We start from the raw sequence: 19,732 nt of genomic DNA, 5'->3' as shown, positions 1-19,732 counted from the left end.
TTATGAAGACATCTACGCATCCAAACCAACTAATACAGCAAGCCGGAAACTATGACGGTAATGACCATTGGAAACATAAAAGACTGAAAGCCATCCTAACACTCAACGACGAATAACCACTTCTGCCCACTCAGGGCGAGCTAAAATAGCTCACAAATCTCTCCCATCACTGCTCCCGAAACAGACAACAGGGAATATGAAAAGCATCAAGCTTCACCCTCTGCACCATATATGTCCTGCATCCTACCTATAGTGGGATTTAAACCCGAGGCCTATTGGTTAGATAGCGGGTATGATAACTACTCAGCCAACCAAGCTGGCTAAATTGAAACAGTAATCTAGTGGAAAAGAAAAAACTCACCAAAACTTAAAGAATTTCATAGGTATTTTCCTGATTTATTGAAAAATAATGCTGATGGTTTTTGTTTCCAAAGATATGGTTCTTTGACACTGAGAACCCAGATTCACACTACATGCAAAGATGCATAAGATTTGCAATACACAGTATCTTGCAATACACAGTGATTCATGTCTTGAATGTACATTGTACTCAACTGATCTTCTTATATCCCTGACAATATCCATGTAACAACAGACAAAATATACCAGATTTTTTTGCATTCTATATTTCTATGCATGTGTTAACTATTGTAAATATATAATAACGCATCTAATACACATGTTCCTTTAACGTGTCTAATAAAAAGTATGTATTCAAAAAAAAAAAAAATAAAATAAATAAATAAAATAAAAAATAATAATAATAAATCAATAATCAAAAATACCTTCTCTGAAAAAGAGCAATTATATAAAAAAAAACAACAACAACAAAAAAAAAAACTTACCAATCCATCCACAAAAATTTCTGCTTTAGTTTCATCATTACTTAAGTTAAACATATGTCTTGCTAAGGTTTCAGCAATCACTTTCACATTTCTAGCAAGTACTTTAACATTTACTCTTTCTCTAAAGAAAAAGTTAAATAAAATAAAAATGTGTGTGTGCATATATATATATATATATATATATATATATAAAATCATATTAACTTGACATAAGTTAAGAAATTGTTTATTATTTTCTGAAAAAAATGGACTGTTTTATACATATTTTTAAATGATCCAAAGATAACCACAGATAACCTGATAATGAACCCAATACAGAGGTCAAAATACTGAATGCTACTTTCTTAATGTTAAGTAATTATTCTAACAGTGTTGTGTCTTCATAAATTCTTCACGATGAATGCTGACCGCCGTGTAATCTTAAAAGGGGGGGAAAAAAAAGACAGCCTCAGTTTTTTTTTTCCCTTAGAGGTTTTCAGAAATATAAATAAAGGGTATGACATAGTATGCAAATAAACTTAATTATTTCATGAAATTAAAATTTTCTATGTCAACTGTTAAGATAAATGCCATAAAAAAACTTTTTCATATTTGCTATGTAAAATTTCTATTAAACATTACTGTATACATTTTACTTATATTTTATATACTTTTCTTCTGTGTTAAGTTCTTATTCCAAAAACATTATCACATTTTCCTAGTAGTGAGGTTATCTTGGTGATTTTAACATCCACAATACTAACTGGCTTTACTTCTCCACCTGCACAGATTAAGTATAGAGATGCTGAGACATTTGCCATCACAAACAGCTATATGCAAATTGTTCATGGCCCACCAGAGTATCAGATAATAACCCCAACTACATTCCATACACTCTGGATCTCTTCTTCACTACTGATCCTGCCGAATATATTGTGAAGGTTGTATCTCCTTTACACGTAGGTAATTATGATCACAACCTTGGGCTTATCTCTTTCCCCACTGAGCAACACCCACACAACTGTTCCCAAGAGTTACTGGCATTATAAGAATGCTAAGTGGGATGACCAAGATTTCTATGCTTCATTCCCTTGGTCAGATTACTGCTTTTGGCCTTGCCTTCTAACCCAAGCATACAACCACTGGAATGGAAACATATATCCCCATTCCTTGCTAAAATTCCCATCCCCTAAGTAAGCCTTGGCTCTCCAAAAGATGCCAAGGCTTACTTAGGGGATGGGAATTACTTACTTTCACCAAAGCCCAAAACAGCTGCAAGAAAATCATCAATGTATCAAAAAACTTTTGCCCAACACTGCTCCTACTACTACTGCACCCAGAGGAGTGCAATGTGTGGTCACCCATAGAAAAAGCCAATCTCCTGACATCACACTTTTCCTCAAATGCTTGTACAGATGATTTTGGCAAATGTCCCTCAACCATTGCAAACACCAATACTCAATGAATTCAACTTACCTTCAAAATTTGCACTCCAGCGCTGACTTCTATTCCATGTCACCTTCTTATGTTCTCTTACTCCACTTGCAACCTATTCCCAAAAAAAGGCAACAAATCCTTACCATCAAACTACTGTCATGTCCTCTCACCTACTCTCTTTCTTCTATATATATGACAGTACACTGAATTCCTCTGTTTCACTTGACAAACCTTGAAAAATACAAACCACCACAACCTACAGAGAAACAACCACTGCAAACCTAAATTCTGATTTCCAAACTATTCTTCAATAGTGCTTGGATAATTTTGTCAATTTCAATGCCTGCAAAACACTGTTCTGCCTTATTGCCCACAAAAAAGAGCCATATTCTCTGAGCCTTACCTGTGACAACATCCAAATCTCTAAGCAAGATGAGATTAAAGTAATGGAGAGAACCATCAATACCCAACTCCTACATTATCTTGAAAGTACTCAACTAATAAGTGACTGCCAGTTTGGATTCCACCAATGCCGTTCAACAGGTGATCTGCTCATCTATGTCACCCATCTCTGGATAAATATCATGGAGAGGTTTGGCAAATCCCAAGTGATTGCACTTGATATCTCCAAGGCTTTTGACAGTGTCTGGCACAAGGGCCTATTAAATAAGCTCCCATCATATGGTCTTTACCATGACTTCTACAACTGGGTTGCCAGTTTTCTCACAGAATGCATATTGCATATAACGGTGGACAATTCGCTATCTTCTAACTATGTAACTCATGCTGCAGTCCCACAAGGTTCTGTCCTCTCACCTACTCTCTTTCTTCTATATATCAATGACCTGCTCCAGTTAATCATCAATCACATGGTGATTGATGATATGATACTCTTCATATGACAAACCTTGCACCAAACACACCACCACAACCCACAGAGAAACAACCACTGCAAACCTAAATTCTGATTTCCAAACTATTCTTCAATGGGACTCAGATAACCTTGTCAATTTTAGTGCCTGCAAAACACAGCTCTGTCTTATTTCACACAAAAAAGATCCATATTCTCCCAGCCTTACCTTTCACAACATCCAAATCTCTAGGTAAGATGAGATTTCTCTTCTTGGGATTATCTTGACATCAAGACTCTCCTTGCATAAACACATTACAACCAGTGCCTCCTTAGCATCCAAAAAATTAGGATTCCTTTTCCGCTCAATGCATTACTTTACCTCTGAACGGCTATTAACCCTGTACAAATCACAAACTCTCCCATCCATTGAACACTGCTCATACATCTGGAGCAGTGCCCCCAAGAGCTCTCTAAAAATTCTTGATGCCATACAGACAAAGCTGCACTGTGCGGTTGTGCAGATTGTTCCCCGCACAAGGGTGCTTGAAGATGAGGGGGTGCCATTTCACCAAGGGAAATAATAAAAAATATATATTTTTTCTTATTCTTGAATTATATCGTACTATATAAATTACACAATTACAAATTATAGTTAATGCAATAAAAATGAAATTTAAAATCAGTCAAATTATTATGAATTCTTAATAATCTAACAACATTTTTAACTCAATACATCACCAGGTTTATTATAATTTGTTTGAAGTGAAACATTATCAATATTACCACAGATTTTATTTAATAAAAACAAAAATGTTTGGTTACGAAGCATCAGATGAAACAACTCATGATCCTAAACAAACTTTTTTAAATAAATTTTTTCTTCTCGATTTTAGACAATAACTTCAGTCACGGAAAGATTCATACTCTTAAAACAACATAGCGAGGACTTTAAAGTTATAAGAGGCATTAGCAAGTTAAAAGATTGGAACGATGAAGATTTAATGAAACATTGTAAAGATTTGCACTTAAAACTGAGTGACAATCAAGATTCTGACAATCGCGATATTGATGGTATGACTTTATTTGAGGAATTAAAAACTTTGTAATGTTTTATTAAAAAAGAGTCGGCTCCTCAGGATATTTTAAATTATATATATGAAAATAAATTAACCGACACGTTTCTGAATACTGTGATTGCAATACGTATTTATTTAACATTACCAATATCCACAGCATCAGGGGAAAGAAGTTTTTCAAAACTGAAACTAATAAAAAATTATTTGCGGTCAACAATGTCTGGAGAGCATCTAACGGATTTATCAATTATATCAATTGAAAATAATATTATGGATTCATTAGACATTAAAGATATTATTAAAAATTTTGTGCCAGCTAAAGCAAGATGGATAAATATGTAAAATAAATCTACATTTATCCTAATTGTTATATAGTTAAAAGCACATCTCCAAATTATCTTTGTTATGTAATAATATTTCTTTTTATATTAAAATAAAAGTAATTTTGTTTACATATATATATTCTGTTGTATTTATATATCAATGAAATAAATATTTTTGAAAATTTTTATTAAAAATTCCTTATTAATGAATTTTAGTGATCACAATGTTCTACTATTGTTAAATAAAATTTATTTTTATGTAATAAACTGTTTTTGTACTTTTAACAAAGTAAAATTTTTCACAAACATTTTTCATGGAAACTTATTTTATGGGGTGCTGAAAACGTTTTGCACAAGGGCGCCTCCTAGTTCATTCTAGTTTGTTTGTGTTTTTTTTTTTCCCCATAGCCTCCATTGACACTATTCCACTAAAACAAACCTTGGTATGTTGGAAAAGGTTAAGTCCAGTAAGTCAATCACAAAAGACAGAACTACTTGTTTGTTAATTCCAAACCCAATAGTTAAGATCTCAGAAGTTCTGCTAAGTATTCATCTTATATCTCAAAATCAAGATTAGTCAATTCAGTATGTCATGATTAGCTGATGTTTATATTTATAAACATCAACTAAACATCAGTATTTCCATATTTTAAATATGGAAGATCAACTCAATCCAGTTTCTTGTTGGTTTCTGCTTGTTCATTCTTTCATTTCTTCATCTGGCAACCAACAGTCTAGTGATTTAAGTATAAGAACTTCACTGCTCTGAAGGACAAAACCCTCACAGTACATCATGTTGGAGGTTTTGTGAAGTATTGACTGCACTAAGAAAGAATTAAAAACTAATTTTAATGTTTCCAATATTTTGTCTCAGTCACTGAGATAGCCTGGAAGTACAAATAACACTTATGCCACACACACACACAAGAAGGTAACACAATACTCAATGAAACACATGGCTATGATGACTGAAGTCTTATCTGGGTGGTGCACCCTCTATAACCACTTGTAGATGGCCTAGGATATAAATTGGGACCTAAATTGATTGTTTCCCAAATTCTGAGAAATATTAATCATCAAAGGTCTCAATTTACATCCTAGGTTGCCTACAAATGACCATAGAGGGTGCACAACTCAGATAAAACTTCAGAGTCATCATAGCCATGTGTTTCATTGAGTATTGTATTGACTTTATGTGTGTGAGTTACAAGTGTTATTTGTACTCCTTGAAGATGTCTCTCAATGACTGAGATGAAATATTGGAAGTATTGAAATTAGTTTCAATCCTTTCTTAGTGCTGTCAATACTCTATTAAACCTCCAGCATGACTCACAGTACATGGAAGGGTAGTCGGTTTTTTTTCTCTTTTATACCAATATAATACCAATTTTCATTAATCAGAAACTGCAATCACCATGCAATATTTTTATTTCCAGTAAAAAATAAAAAGTGGCATTATTTCATTCTTAACTTGCATACTGCTTGATCAACTTTTGATCAAGACTAACACTAACAGGCCATCATCAGCACACAAGAACATTCACAAGGTAGAGCATGACCAATGGAATGTTATTTCTTTTTAAAGACCTGAGCCAGAAGCTAGAGTGCTGCCATACAAGGGGTGACTACAAAATAAAATAAAACAGAATAAAATGGAAGTAAATTAAAATGATATGAAAAAAAAGTGGAGGAGTAATTGCTTGCCATTTATCAGGATAAAAATCTTTCAAATCTTTTCTGGATAGATAGTCATTCTGATTTGAAAGCCTGAGTGACATAGAAACAATGAACACTCTCTATAAACAACTGCTCAGCTGACACTGAGGAACAGAGGATATTGTGGTCAATGTCCACTCCATGCTGTGCCTGGCAAGATCTTTCAGGCTTATTGTGAATGATGTAAGGCTTATGTTTTTATAGTCATTTTTCAACCAAACATTCTGTTTGTCCTATGAACAGAGAAGAATGTGAGAACTAAACTGTAATATTGTAAGCATCTTTGAAAGTTTACAGAGATACCCATGATGTATGGAATTGGAATGCTCTCCTAGAGTCAGGATTCCTAGGGACTGGCATGTAAGTGTGACATTTAATCTTCTTCGAAGTGAAGTTATTCTGTGGAATGATGATACTTTAATTGGAATTGGAGCAAACAATGTTTGCTACTGAGTAAGGATTTGCTGATGCCTTTTTTTTTTTTTTTTTTTTGAGATGGTTGATGGGTTGAACCTTGTTGTATGTAACAGCCTGTAAAGGTGGGTTTACGATTAACATCATGGTCAGTACACAATAAATAACGGAAAAAACTCGCGTAGAAAGATTATTTATTAGTATAATTTTCGCCTGTGTGTCACAGGCATCTTCAGTACATTAAACTGACAATTCCAAAAAGCGCCACCTAAGTAGTTGGTGTAAGATAACTAAAAAGGTCAATAACTTTCCTAAAAAAAAAAAAAAAAATTAATACAATAAAAAGTTAGGAAAGATTAGCTGATTTGTAAAGTACTATCTCCCATAAAGGGGACAGACGTAAGCTGTCGGATCTGTTTAAGTTAGGAGAATGAAGTAGAGTTTCACATGTTTCTTTATAAAGGCGTTCCATGAGAGACTTTTGTGAAGAACTCTTGTCTTTCTCCAATGAACTCTGTGTCTAGTGAAGATGGCATGTTCAGAAAGTCCAGACTTTTCAGGTTTAAAGTATTCAATATAAGATTGGATTAAACCTGAAAAGTCTGGACTTTCTGAACATGCCATCTTCACTAGACACAGAGTTCATTGGAGAAAGACAAGAGTTCTTCACAAAAGTCAGTTTCTCATGGAATGCCTTTATAAAGAAACATGTGAAACTCTACTTCATTCTCCTAACTTAAACAGATCCGACGGCTTACGTCTGTCCCCTTTATGGGAGATAGTACTTTACAAATCAGCTAATCTTTCCTAACTTTTTATTGTATTAATTTTTATTTTTATTTTATTTATTTATTTTTTTTAGGAAAGTTATTGACCTTTTTAGTTATCTTACACCAGCTACTTAGGTGGCGCTTTTTGGAATTGTCAGTTAGTGTTTAATTTTGAGCTTAATGTACTGAAGATGCCTGTGACACACAGGCGAAAATTATACTAATAAATAATCTTTCTACGCGAGTTTTTTCCGTTATTTATTGTGTACCGATATGTCTACTCACGGTTTACCTCTTTTAAAACTTAACATCATGGTCAGTTTGACATTTGGTACTTATTTACTAGTGTACTTCTTGTTGACACTTCAACAATTATCACAGAAGTTCCCTTGACATAGTCAAACTGTTTGACTTTGTCATGCACTCAGGCTACTTTATTTGCAGAAACCACTTCTAAAAACAGATTGAAAGAAACTGTTGATAATTTCTACTTAGAACACCTAGAAGATTCCTTATCCTCAATACAACTGCATCCTTCCTTTTGGGTAGTTTTTTTCATGATGGAGAACAAAAAGGATGGAAAATCAGCCTTCTTGGACATCCTCCTCTCCTGCATCCCATCTGGAGTGCTTAAAACTTATGTGCATTATGAACCCACCTTCACAGGCCACTGCATACAATAAAATTCAACCCATCCATCTCAAAAAAATGGACATAATCAAATCCTTACTCAATATACTGAATGCTGTGTGCTCTAATCCTGAGAATTTCCAACTACAATTTGACACCATTCAAAGCATCATGCTACAGAATGGCTTCACTGCAAAAAAGATTACATGCATCTGTCACACTTACAAGCCAGTCCCTACCAACCCTGACCATCATAATCTCACAGTTTAGTCCCCACATTCTTCCTTATTAACAAAATCTCCTCCTGGTTATCCTCCACAAATGATAAACAGGTTCTTCTCTCCTTCTCTGATGTTTACTAGGTTCAGTGTAATTACTTCTGTTTACACTTTGGACATATGGGACATTTGGCTGAAAAATAATGACTGCAGAATGCTAGTCACCCATCACTCACAATCAGCCTGAAAAATCTGGCTTGGCACAGCATACTGAACACAACATCCTTTAGTCCAATACATGCCTGTTGCATCAGTATCGGTTTAAGTTTGAGCAGTTGTTTAAAGAGAGTGCTGAAGTGCTTCTATACTGCCCAAAATTAAATCAGAATGACTGTATCCATAGCAAAGATTGGAGGAGAGAGAGTCTCAATCTCATAAATGGAAAGCAGTAACTCTCCCTATTTTTTGTCTTTTTAATTTCATCTGAATGCATTTTTAATTTATTTTTTTAAATTTAAATTTGTAGTCGCTCGTATGGCAACTTTCTAGCACATGGCTAACATGTGTAAAAATGGAATGACATTCTATTGTACATGCTCCACCTTGTGATTGTGCATTGATGGTAGCCTGTTAGTGTCAGGCCGAAATGTTTGCAATAATCAAATTATTAATTCTTGTGAACACGTTTCTAATAACCATTACATTTGCAAGTGCCATTAAAAACCTGCATCTTAGTTTACTACCAATTTGATATCCATCACTATACAAGTGTTGAAAAATGATTCCCCATTTTCATAAATAAAATAATACAGAAATCCATCATTTATCCAATTGAGAAGGATCATTAACTTGAAAGAATACTGCATATACCAGGAAGCACTACCCTTGAGGCTAATGAATGCTTTTCACATTACTCATATTATATAATCACTGAAACTTACAGCTGGTTTCGTTAATTAAAAAATAAGTAGTACACAATAATATTTTTGGAATAATAGCTTTCTCTCAAGAACACAAAAGAGGTCAGCAACTAGAAGATTCTTGATGAAGGGGAAGAGAGAGAGCGTGTGTGCCAATCACAACAAACCAAAAAGTTAATTGGTTAAATGTTTTGCATAATGAGTTTCAATTAGAAAGCTGCAATTGACTTTTGTGTTAAACTTAGTAAAAGTTTTACCAAAACACATCAAATGCTTCAAAAAGTATAGTGATGAATGCTTATCCTATACTCAAGTTTATGAGTGGTTTAAGCGATTTCAAAGTGGTCGTGAGACGCTTGAGGACGACGAAAAGCCGGGCGTCCAAAAACTGGACTGAGCGAAGTTAACATCCAAAAAGTGCGTGATTTCATCAAAAAAAAACCGAAACCGTCTGTGAGATGGATTGAAGATGAATTGGGGATTCCAAAATCAACTGTGCACAACATTTTGACCAAGAGTTTGGGCCTTCATAAATTGAATTCGTGATTTTTTACCCCAAGTTGACCGACGACCAAAAAATGTATAGAATTGAACACTGCAAGGACCTCATTAAAATCGCTTGTAAGGACTCAAACTTCCTTGAAACGATCGTCACTAGTGACGAAATGTGGTGTTTTGAGTATGAGCCTAAAACAAACACCAGAGTGCTGAGTGGAGACCACCAGAAGCAGGGCATCCAAAAAAAAGTCGCTCTGAGAAGTCAAAAGATAATGCTGATTTGTTTCTACAATTCCAAGGGCATTAACCACAGAGAATTCATTCTGCCTGGCCAAATGGTCAATGGCGAGTTTTATCTCGAAGTTTTATAGCGATTGATAGTGAGAATTCATCACATACGACATGAATATCGTGATGCAGGCAGCTGGTCACTTTTGCATGATAATGCACAATCTCATCGTTCGAACATTGTGAGACTGTTTTTGAGCAAAAACCAAGTTCGTGTTGTATCGCTTGCCATATTCACCTGACTTTGCACCCTGTGACTTCTTTCTCTTCTCTGGACTTCATTTGCTGATGAAAGGAAAGCGACACGACACCATTGAAAATGTTCAAGCAGCAGTAACCATGACCCTCAACAGTATCCCGTAAAATAATATAAAAAACTCATTTAACAAATTAATTGACCATGCCAAATGCTGTATTGAAGCTGAGGGAGAGTATATTGATTAAAATAAATTATATGAATTATAATAATTGGCCTGTGTTTTATTTTCTATCAAAAGTTCGGTTTCTTTTTGGACAGAGGGTGTAATGCAGGTAGCCCATTTTATGTAGCAGATGAGTTCCAAGAAATCTATGTAAAGCAAATTTTTGTGTTAAGTGTATGTGTATGGGGGGGGGGGGAATACAATTTTTTTTGTTTAATATCTTTAGACTGTTTTTATTGAATGATTGATTTTTCTTTTCTCATATTAATAAGTGTGCAAAATATCTTGGAGCAAATTATTTTTTTATTCAAAATATAATGAAATAACTGTATGTTAGATAAAAATTGTAATTGCTAGGCAATATGCTGTGCACACAGCACATGCATGCAAGTGTGTAGCAGAGTATACACAGTGGAGTAACATATACATATACACTGGCAGAGAAAAAATCTAATCTGTGTAAAACTGAATCTGCATAAATCTGGGGTTACCTATAAACACTGTCAGAAAAGAGAAGTGTCATTTTTCCTACGGCTGAAATGACTGCGTTTTGTCCCAGATCAGCGACACTTAACTGAATCTTTAAATCAATGTGTGTGCAAGAAAAACATAATACATTTAGAGTTCTGGAATAGAATTCTAAATGTGTCATTTTTAAAAACACTCATTTTTTAAAACAATCAGCACAGTTAGTTAGGATACTTTTTACACTTTCCATGAGAAATAGCAGGTATCTTTATTGAATGAAAAATACAAGTAAAAAAAAAAAAAAGTCATATAATAAATGCTATCCTGCAAAAGTTTTGTGCCATAGGTGAACCAGTACTATTGATCAGTCCTGAACACAGTATAGTACTGGTTCACCTATGGCACACCTAAGAAGTCTAGCATATCTTTTTAAAATGACTGTTGCATATTTAAATGTAGCATTAATAATATACATTCAAGTTTTTTGAAAAATGGCTAATTTTAACTTGTCATTTTATTTATTTATTTTTTATTGATTTTGTGTATATGTCTGAGATATGCAGATATACGCATGCAAAAAGATAAAATCTTTGCATTCACCATCAGGAATTTTAGTAAGAAATGAAGGATAAATTTCATTATCCCTGGACTGTAAGAGATATTCAGTTTGGATGATGTGAAGCTAAGGTATCCCCAATATATTTATCTGAATAAGCAAAACAGATAACAAATGTGAAAGTTAATTCTTGTTAAGCAGCACAAACACCCACTTTACAATTCCCTATTTTTATGATGGGTAAGATATTTCTGTTATGACTGTATGAAATGCCAGACTACAGAAGAGAGGTAATCGCGATACATATCTTCCACCTGAGATCGTTGATTGACTGTGGTCACATTATACAACTGAGAATAAATTTTCATTAGTATAAATGACTGCTAATATCAACGACTATATTTTTTTATCCAATGACTGAGTTTTATGTCACAAAATACTGCATGTACATTGTGTTTTTAAAAGCCCATCATTGTGAGTCACTGTGTCCAGATCATTTGCAAGTGCAAAGACAATACCTACAGTTAAAATAAACTGGATGGTAGCAAGATAAGCAAATGACACAAATGTACTCTCATTAATTAGAGCAAACTCTAGCCTTGCTTATTGAAAGCCTGAAGTGGCTTACAGCCATGTTTGATTGCTAGGGCAAGATTCTCCCCCTTCTTCCCACATGCAGTGTAAGTGACCTCTTCAATGACATGTAAATCACACAACTCAATGGGGTAGGACAACCTTGCAGACTTCAATGTTACCAAAACTCAGTCGTCTGAATCTCACAAGAAAGAGCTCACATCCCTTCTCCCTAACCTTCAACAATAACCTGATATCCAAACACATCTAAATTATAGCTTCTACAGCCACCAAAAAAACTATGTACTTTTCTGCTAAAGCAACTTCACACCTTTACAGGTGCTAAATCTATACAAATTCCAAATCTGCCCAACCAAGAAATATTACTCGCATATTTGGAGTGATGCAGATGCACTAAACTAACACCAGTCCTCAATAAGATAAAAGTAGTTATTAAATCTATAATAAAATTAGTTTAATCCTTTATCCAAGTGTGAGCAAACAAAGTTTGCGCCTGAAGTATCTTCAGGACTAGGGCAAGGTGATACAACACCAGGGCAACTCGTTGCAAAGGTGGAGAAAGCTACCAACACTCCTATCTCAGTATCTCCTATAATACAAAACACATCTCCTTGCGGAAATGTCTAATGTTATGTATTAAGGGAAGGGCCACTACCCAGACTAGTTTCGACCTTTATTGAGGTCTCTTCAGTGGGAGCCAGGCCCTAGTGGAGATACCAGGCAGAAGCATTAGCAGGTCATCTCTACCTATAGGAGTTGCCAAATGGTGTGCCGCACTGATCATGAAATTTATCTTAAAACCAGCCATTCTCTATTACTTAACCCAGTGGTTCCCAAACTTTTTCAATTCTTGGTGGCCTTGCTGAATCCAGGTTTTCCCAAGGTGCCCTATGTCAAATTCTAACAAGTACACCTTGTGAAATAGCAAATAATTTTTTTTTAATTAAAAGGTTAGGTAAAAATAAATAAAACATTTAAGATCACAAAAAAAAAGTAATCAAACAAATTCAAGTAATTATCATTAGTGGGATGGATGAGCCTGTTGATCACCGCATATTTTCTTAAATCTTGGACTCAAACTGGACACAGCCACCCTCATTTCCTTCTCCACATTGATTTTCGCGTGATACTTAGTTTTTATCACAGTGACCGCTGAAAATCCAGCTTCGCACAAATAAGAAGTCGCAAATGGAATTAAAATTCTCTGAGCTTTTTCACTCAGAAGAGGATATTCATCTTTTACTGATATCCAAAATTCAGTAATTCCATACTGCAAAATTTTGTTTTCAATGTATTGTTGCAAGACAACTCAATAAGATTCTCTTCTTCTGCAGCAGTAAATTCAGATGGAGCACTGGCATTAAATGGATCTTGAATCCATGCAAATTTATCGATATTATCATTTTGAAAATATTTCTCAAACCAGGTGATAAGTGTTCTTCAAAAATGGATTTCATACCTCGAGAGAAATCAACTCCATTGGAGGTTAAAAACTGTTGCAACAAGGGGAAAACATTCTTTGCCTCCGTCTTCATTCATTTTTCTTTTCCATAGTTTTAGTTTTTTTTTTTTAGAAAAGCTGAAATTTTCTCAATTGACTTTAAGAGGTGCATGTTGCACACCTGTAGGGAGAGATTCAGAGCATTCATCTTTTCAAAAATATCACATAAGTATGCTAGTTTTACCAAAAAATCTTCATTCACAAAATTTTTGGTATACTTGTGGTCTTACGCTTTAAGAAAAATATACATTTCTTGTTGCAGTTCAAGCATACGAGACAAAACATTACCACAAGAGAGCCATCGTGAAGTGCTGTAGTACAACAAAGATGTGTACTCGGATCCCATATCCTCACAGTTTTTTGAAAAACCTTGCCTTCAATGGCTGAGTTTACTACATTTACTACATATTCTAAGACCTAGTTCAATGTAGGACTCAGATATTTTGGCACGAGTGCTTCCCTGTGAATAACGCAATGGGTCCACAGTGCATCAGGGGCTTTGCTTTGAATAAGTGCCTGCAATCCTCCATAACAGCAGACATAGAACGAGCACCATCAGTACAGACACCAACACATTTAGTCCACTTCAAATTATTTTCTGATATAAAAGTATCAAGGATCTCTTGAGCCTTAGCACCAGCAGTGATACTTTTACAAAAGAGAAGGTCTTCTACAATGTTACTACCATCTATAAACCGTACATAGCAAATCAAGAGAGCATCATTATTATTATCTGTGGCATCATCCAGCTACAACGCAAATTCCTTCCCTTTTATTTTTTCAATTAATTGATCGAGGTCCTCCGCTATGTGCTGTATTCTGTGACTGATGGTATTATTGGACAAAGGCACTTTTGAAAACAGCTCCCCAGCAGACTCACTGATCATAATGTTCACCATATTTACAGCAGCCAGTAGAATGAGTACTTCTGCGATGGTATGAGGCTTCTTATACTTTGCGATTCTATGTGCCACCTTGTAAGATGCTAGCAAAGCATTGCTTAGTATTGACGCCTGCTTATAAAAACTACCTTTTTGTTGATTTAACCCTTTTAACTTTCTGGTAAAGTAGTCATGAAATGTACTAACCATGCTGGGATGATTGGTTTCTAAATGGCATTTCAATTTACTTGGTAACATGCACTCTGGTGCCAAAACTGTCATACATAGTACACACTGCAGCCTCCCTTCACCACTGACTTCTGTCGACATAAAACCAAAGTCCAAATAACTATCATCACCATATTTTCGATATTTACACTTCTTTACACTCTTGCCACTATTTGATGGTGTGCTCTCTTTATTTTCTCTCTCACAACGCTTATTACTGTTTAGCAAAAACTGATCCATTTTTAAAAATACGTACCAGAAGAAATACTTCAAAAACTTCATTGACTAAATCACAACAATATTCAGTTCATACAATCTCCGAAAACTAATTCAACACTAAGACCACGTGAAACCGACAGCTATTTATATATGCACACAAAGTACCAAGAAAGTTCGAGAAACTACTAAAATAATCGAGAAACTTAATTATCGTAGAGCGCCATCTAGTAACAATTTGTAGAGGCTTCTGCAAACAGTTATTACTAAGTGAGTTTCTGGTTTGCAACTGGTCTGCTAGGTGTCGCGACCTATCTATGACACTGAATTGAAAATGGAAATAAAATTATGAAACTTTTGTAATCGCGGCGCTCCTGTGAGGAAGCCGAGGCTCCACAGGGCATCATGGCACACACTTTGGAAACCATTGACTTAAACAATTACAAGTTTAAAAAAAAAAACGAATTCCCTTTAAATATTATAAAAACATTGGAGTTGGAAGCTGACCTGTCAAGTTTATTAAATCCAGACTTACTAAATATTATTATTCATATCTCAAAAAATGCAAGCAAGAGCTACGAATAAAGTGGCACAAATCTTACTCGAAAATATTTAACCTTACTGGAAAAATTGCAGAACAAATACATCCAAATTACCTGGTAAAAATGAGTTGCACTCTATTAGGCTATACTCTAGCAGGGGATGAACTTAATGTCCTAGCAGAGGGCCACAGATCTGGCATTTTTCACAAATGATTTCTCTATATTATTATAATACTAATTAATGATGGAAGTCACTTGCGTAAAAATTATTTATTTGTAGAATTTTCGGCTATGTTTCGCAGACATTTTCAATACATTATAGGAAGATAACCACAAAAAAAAGAGGGAACAATTAACAATTAAATTGAAGCAATGTGATGTTATCAACTGCAGAACAATAACTTCATCTCCATTAATAGATATCAAAAAATAAATAAAAATGAAATAGTTAAAAATATTTTTAAATTTAAACAATTAATTAATTGCAATTTATGAAACACATGAATGATGAGTATTAGGATAACTTTTCAAAAAAAAAAATGAGAAAGTTTAAAGCAGTTATTTTTTTGTTAAGGTTGGGGTTGTGAATGTGTGCTTCGCAGCTTTTTTTTTTGTACAGTCTTTCCAGAAGAAAACAGCTCTTGTGTAATACTTGGGTATTGTTCCTAAACCGGATTTACTGGTCTCCTTAACGAAAATATATTCCCGATGTTCTTTAAGAAAAATTTGTGCAGAACGACCAATCTGTCCATAATAACATAAGCTCTAAGAGCAGAGGATTTTGTAAACTCCAGGATAAGAAAGAGGAGAATATTTCTATTTTGGAGAAATGAGGAAGGTATTTACCGTATATTATCGCGTATAATGCGAACTAGAAATTTTGTTTGAAAACTAGCCCTAAAATGCCATGTCCACGTATAATGCGATCTATTAATCTTGTTCCATAACATTATAAATAATACAATATGAATTAACAAAAGAAATATTTATTTTAAAACAAAATGTCAAAATCCTTTAAATTCTTCTTCATCTTTTGAGTCATCAAACATTTCATTTATAAATTCATCTGTAGGGATTGCATCATCAGTGTAGCAGTTGTCGTCATCGTCTTCATGCTCTCCATTTTGTTGTGCATCATCCTCGTTTTAGCATATATGACATGATCTTCAGATCCATCCACTGAATTACTTATTCCACATTTAAGAAATGAGCAACGAATCATTTCAGATGGTATCGAATCCCATGCTTCTTTAACCCAGCTGGTGACTAGGGTGATCTCAGGCTTCTGAAAATTCCCACCCTTTGTCATCTTCACCAAACCAGATGACATCCATTCTCTCCATTTTTCACGTAAATGATCTTTAAATGGCTTATTCAAGCTGACATCAAGCGGCTGCAAAACGGAAGTTAGACCACTCGGTATGACTGCTAGGTCTGTACGTAGCTCACGTGCTTTCTCTCTGCTTGCCTCTGTTAAATGCGCCTGAAACATATCCCAGACTAGCATGCTTTGTTGACGTAACAAGCTACCTGGACATATGTTCCATACTTGATCCAGCCACAATTGTACACCTTCTTCATCCATCCAACCTTTCTGATTGGCACGAACAATTACACCTGGTGGAAATTTCACATGCTTCGGAATTTTCTTCCTTTTAAATATCACTGTTGGCTTTAATTTGGTTCCATCTGCCATGCATGCTAGAACAATGGTAAAATGCGTTTTTTCATGTCCCATTGTTTTTATGAAGACACCCTTTTGACCAATTGAATTTACTGTTCGATTCCCAGGCATATCAAAGTACATGGGCGTCTCATCCATATTGCCAATTTGGGAAAGTTCATATTCGTGACACTTCTGTAATTTTATGATAAATTTATGGAAGGACTGCACTTTTTCTTCAAGCTGCTTTGGTAACTTCTGTGCAATTTTTGTTCGGTGTCGTAATGTTAATGCTTTGCCTTCCATAAATCTATTGCACCACCCAGGCGAAGCAAGAAGAGATGAAATACCTGGTATGTCCTTGAATTTACCATTCTTGAGTTGTAGAGCTAGAAAACGAATTGCATTTCTTGTTACTATAATGCCATCTTGTCGTTGCATCAAAATCTATTCATTTAGCTCTTCTTCGAGTTCTGGAAAGGATGCTACATCTCCACGATGGGCACGTTTTGTTTTGGGGATTTTTTCAAGATTGTCTTTTTGCTTATGCCAAAGTCTAATATTACTCTCTGCTACACCAAATTCTCTCATAGCAACTGTTATTATGTTCTTCTGCAAACTGCACAACACGCAATTTAAATCCTGCTTCAAAAGATGAACGTTTACGTTTCTGTTCCCTCATTTTCAGGCTAGGTTTGTTTAATGAATAATATTCAAAATGAACTGTGATTAAACCGATATACCTAACTGTGCTCTATCATTCGGCGACGGAGCGCGCATTGTATCTGCGCATAAAGCCAGTAATGTAAGTAGCTTTATGCGCAGATACAATGCGTGCTCGGTCGCCGAATTCAGGTGGGTCAAGTAGATTTGGCTGCATAGGCATTAGGTAGTATATATTGTGTGTGCAAGTCTAATAAGATATTATATTTTTTAGGATTCACATATAATGCGAACCCCTAACTTTAAGTAGTATTTTTTACCATAAATTGTTCGCATTATACGTGATAATATACAGTAGTTTACAAACTGGATGGAAAGATCCTTGTATGTCAAGAAGTCTTGATATTTTTTCTGAAAGTCCTTTAACAAAACTTTCATCTTAACAAATTCTGGAATTTGTTAAGATGAAAGTCATAATTATTGATTATTTTATCAATAGTTTTTGTATTAAAACCATTAGAGTTAAAGGTAGATCTGATAATAGATAGTTCCATGTTTAGAAGATAATCTGTTGAATACATTTTATGAGCACTGTCAACTAGAGATTTGACTACATCATATTTTTGGCAGGGTTAATGATGTGAGCTAGAATTAATGTATTTGCCAATTTGAGTTAGTTTTTCATTTACTGAGAACTGTAGATTGCCATTTGGTTGACAAAGAATGTGAACATCCAGAAAAGTACAATTGTTATCTTCTACTTCTAGGGTAAATTTGATTCTTGGGTTTAATGAATTAATTTTCTCAAGAAATTCATGAAGATTAGACAATGAGGACTTCCACACAGCAAAAAAAGTCATTAATGTATCTGCACCAAATCGATGGTTAGGTGAAGAACCCTCGAGAATACGTTGTTCAAAAATGTTCCATAAAGTAATTATCTAGAGTAGGTGAAATGGGAGACTTTCTCTCTATATGCTTGTGTAAACTGTTCTGACAACTAAAGTATCCTGAATTAATGACAAAGACGAATAAATTTACAATATCAGGAGGAAAATCATTATGTAGTAATTCAATTGTATTCAGATGGATGTTTATGAAGAATGAGAATATATCAAATCTTACTAAGATCTGTGGGTTGTAAGGATAATTCTGAAATTTTATACTTACAATCTACTGAATTTTTTTTTACAAAAGAAGCAGTTTTCTATAAATGCAGAAAGAAGATTAGTAGGTATCTTATAAGTCAGATATCCTATATCTGATATAGGATATATCTGATATATCCTATATCTGATATATAGATATCACTATAGGTCTTAATGGAACATTTTCTTTATGTAATTTAGAAAGGCCATAAAGTTTTGAAGCAAAAGCATGATGAACTTGTATCCTTTTATTGCTTCTCTATCCCAATAATGAACTTCACCTAAGAGATCGTCGAGTTTATTGATTTGCGATTGAGTTGGATCTTTATCCGTACTTCTGTACGTAGTATGATATCAAAGTAGAAGATTTAAGTTTTCTAAAGCAGTTGTTCTTATCACGAATAACAACTGTGAATAATATCGTGAATAATAACTAATTTGTCATCAAGATTGAAACAATAACTCTCTTCCTTTTCTAGACACACTCGTCACATCTTCCCTCAGGCTGTATGTCCTTTCAAGCCAAATTTATTACAATTATTCAATTTAGTCAGAGAATCTTGCTTGCTTGTACTGGATTTATTCAGAAATATAATATCATCTGCATAAAGTAAAGAGCTAAGATTAACATCGTCAATTTTGATATCATATTTAATAACACTTCTTCATAATGTGATCCATATAAATAATGAATAACAGATAATGTGCACCCTTGTCGCACTTAACTTACAACTTAAATAGAGACTATGTATTGCTCGATATAATTCCCCATTTACACCATATAACTGTAGCGTTTTAAGAGCTTTCCTCTTGGCACCTTGTCATACGTCTTTTCCAGATCAACAAACCTTAAATACAAATCCTTGTGAGATTCTCAGAGTTT

At 34.5% G+C, this 19,732-nt stretch overlaps 1 protein-coding gene across 1 annotated transcript in view; it reads right to left on the bottom strand.

Moving 5' to 3' along the window:
• The window catches only part of LOC150098243 (BOS complex subunit ncln), a 351,007-nt gene that overhangs the window by 74,431 nt on the left and 256,844 nt on the right, over positions 1-19,732 (bottom strand). Inside the window, exon 10 of the mRNA XM_090406188.1 lies at positions 846-966. Coding sequence (XP_090262314.1) covers positions 846-966 — 121 coding nt within the window. The remainder of the gene's footprint in view (positions 1-845; positions 967-19,732) is intronic.

The sequence above is a fragment of the Typopeltis vanoorti genome, chromosome 16, assembly GCF_054136105.1.
Source record: "Typopeltis vanoorti isolate ZY-2024b chromosome 16, IOZ_Tvanoo_1.0, whole genome shotgun sequence".
Taxonomy (NCBI): domain Eukaryota; kingdom Metazoa; phylum Arthropoda; class Arachnida; order Uropygi; family Thelyphonidae; genus Typopeltis; species Typopeltis vanoorti.
The sequence above is the reverse complement of the archived record's forward strand: the minus strand, read 5'-3'. Positions and strand labels throughout refer to the sequence as shown.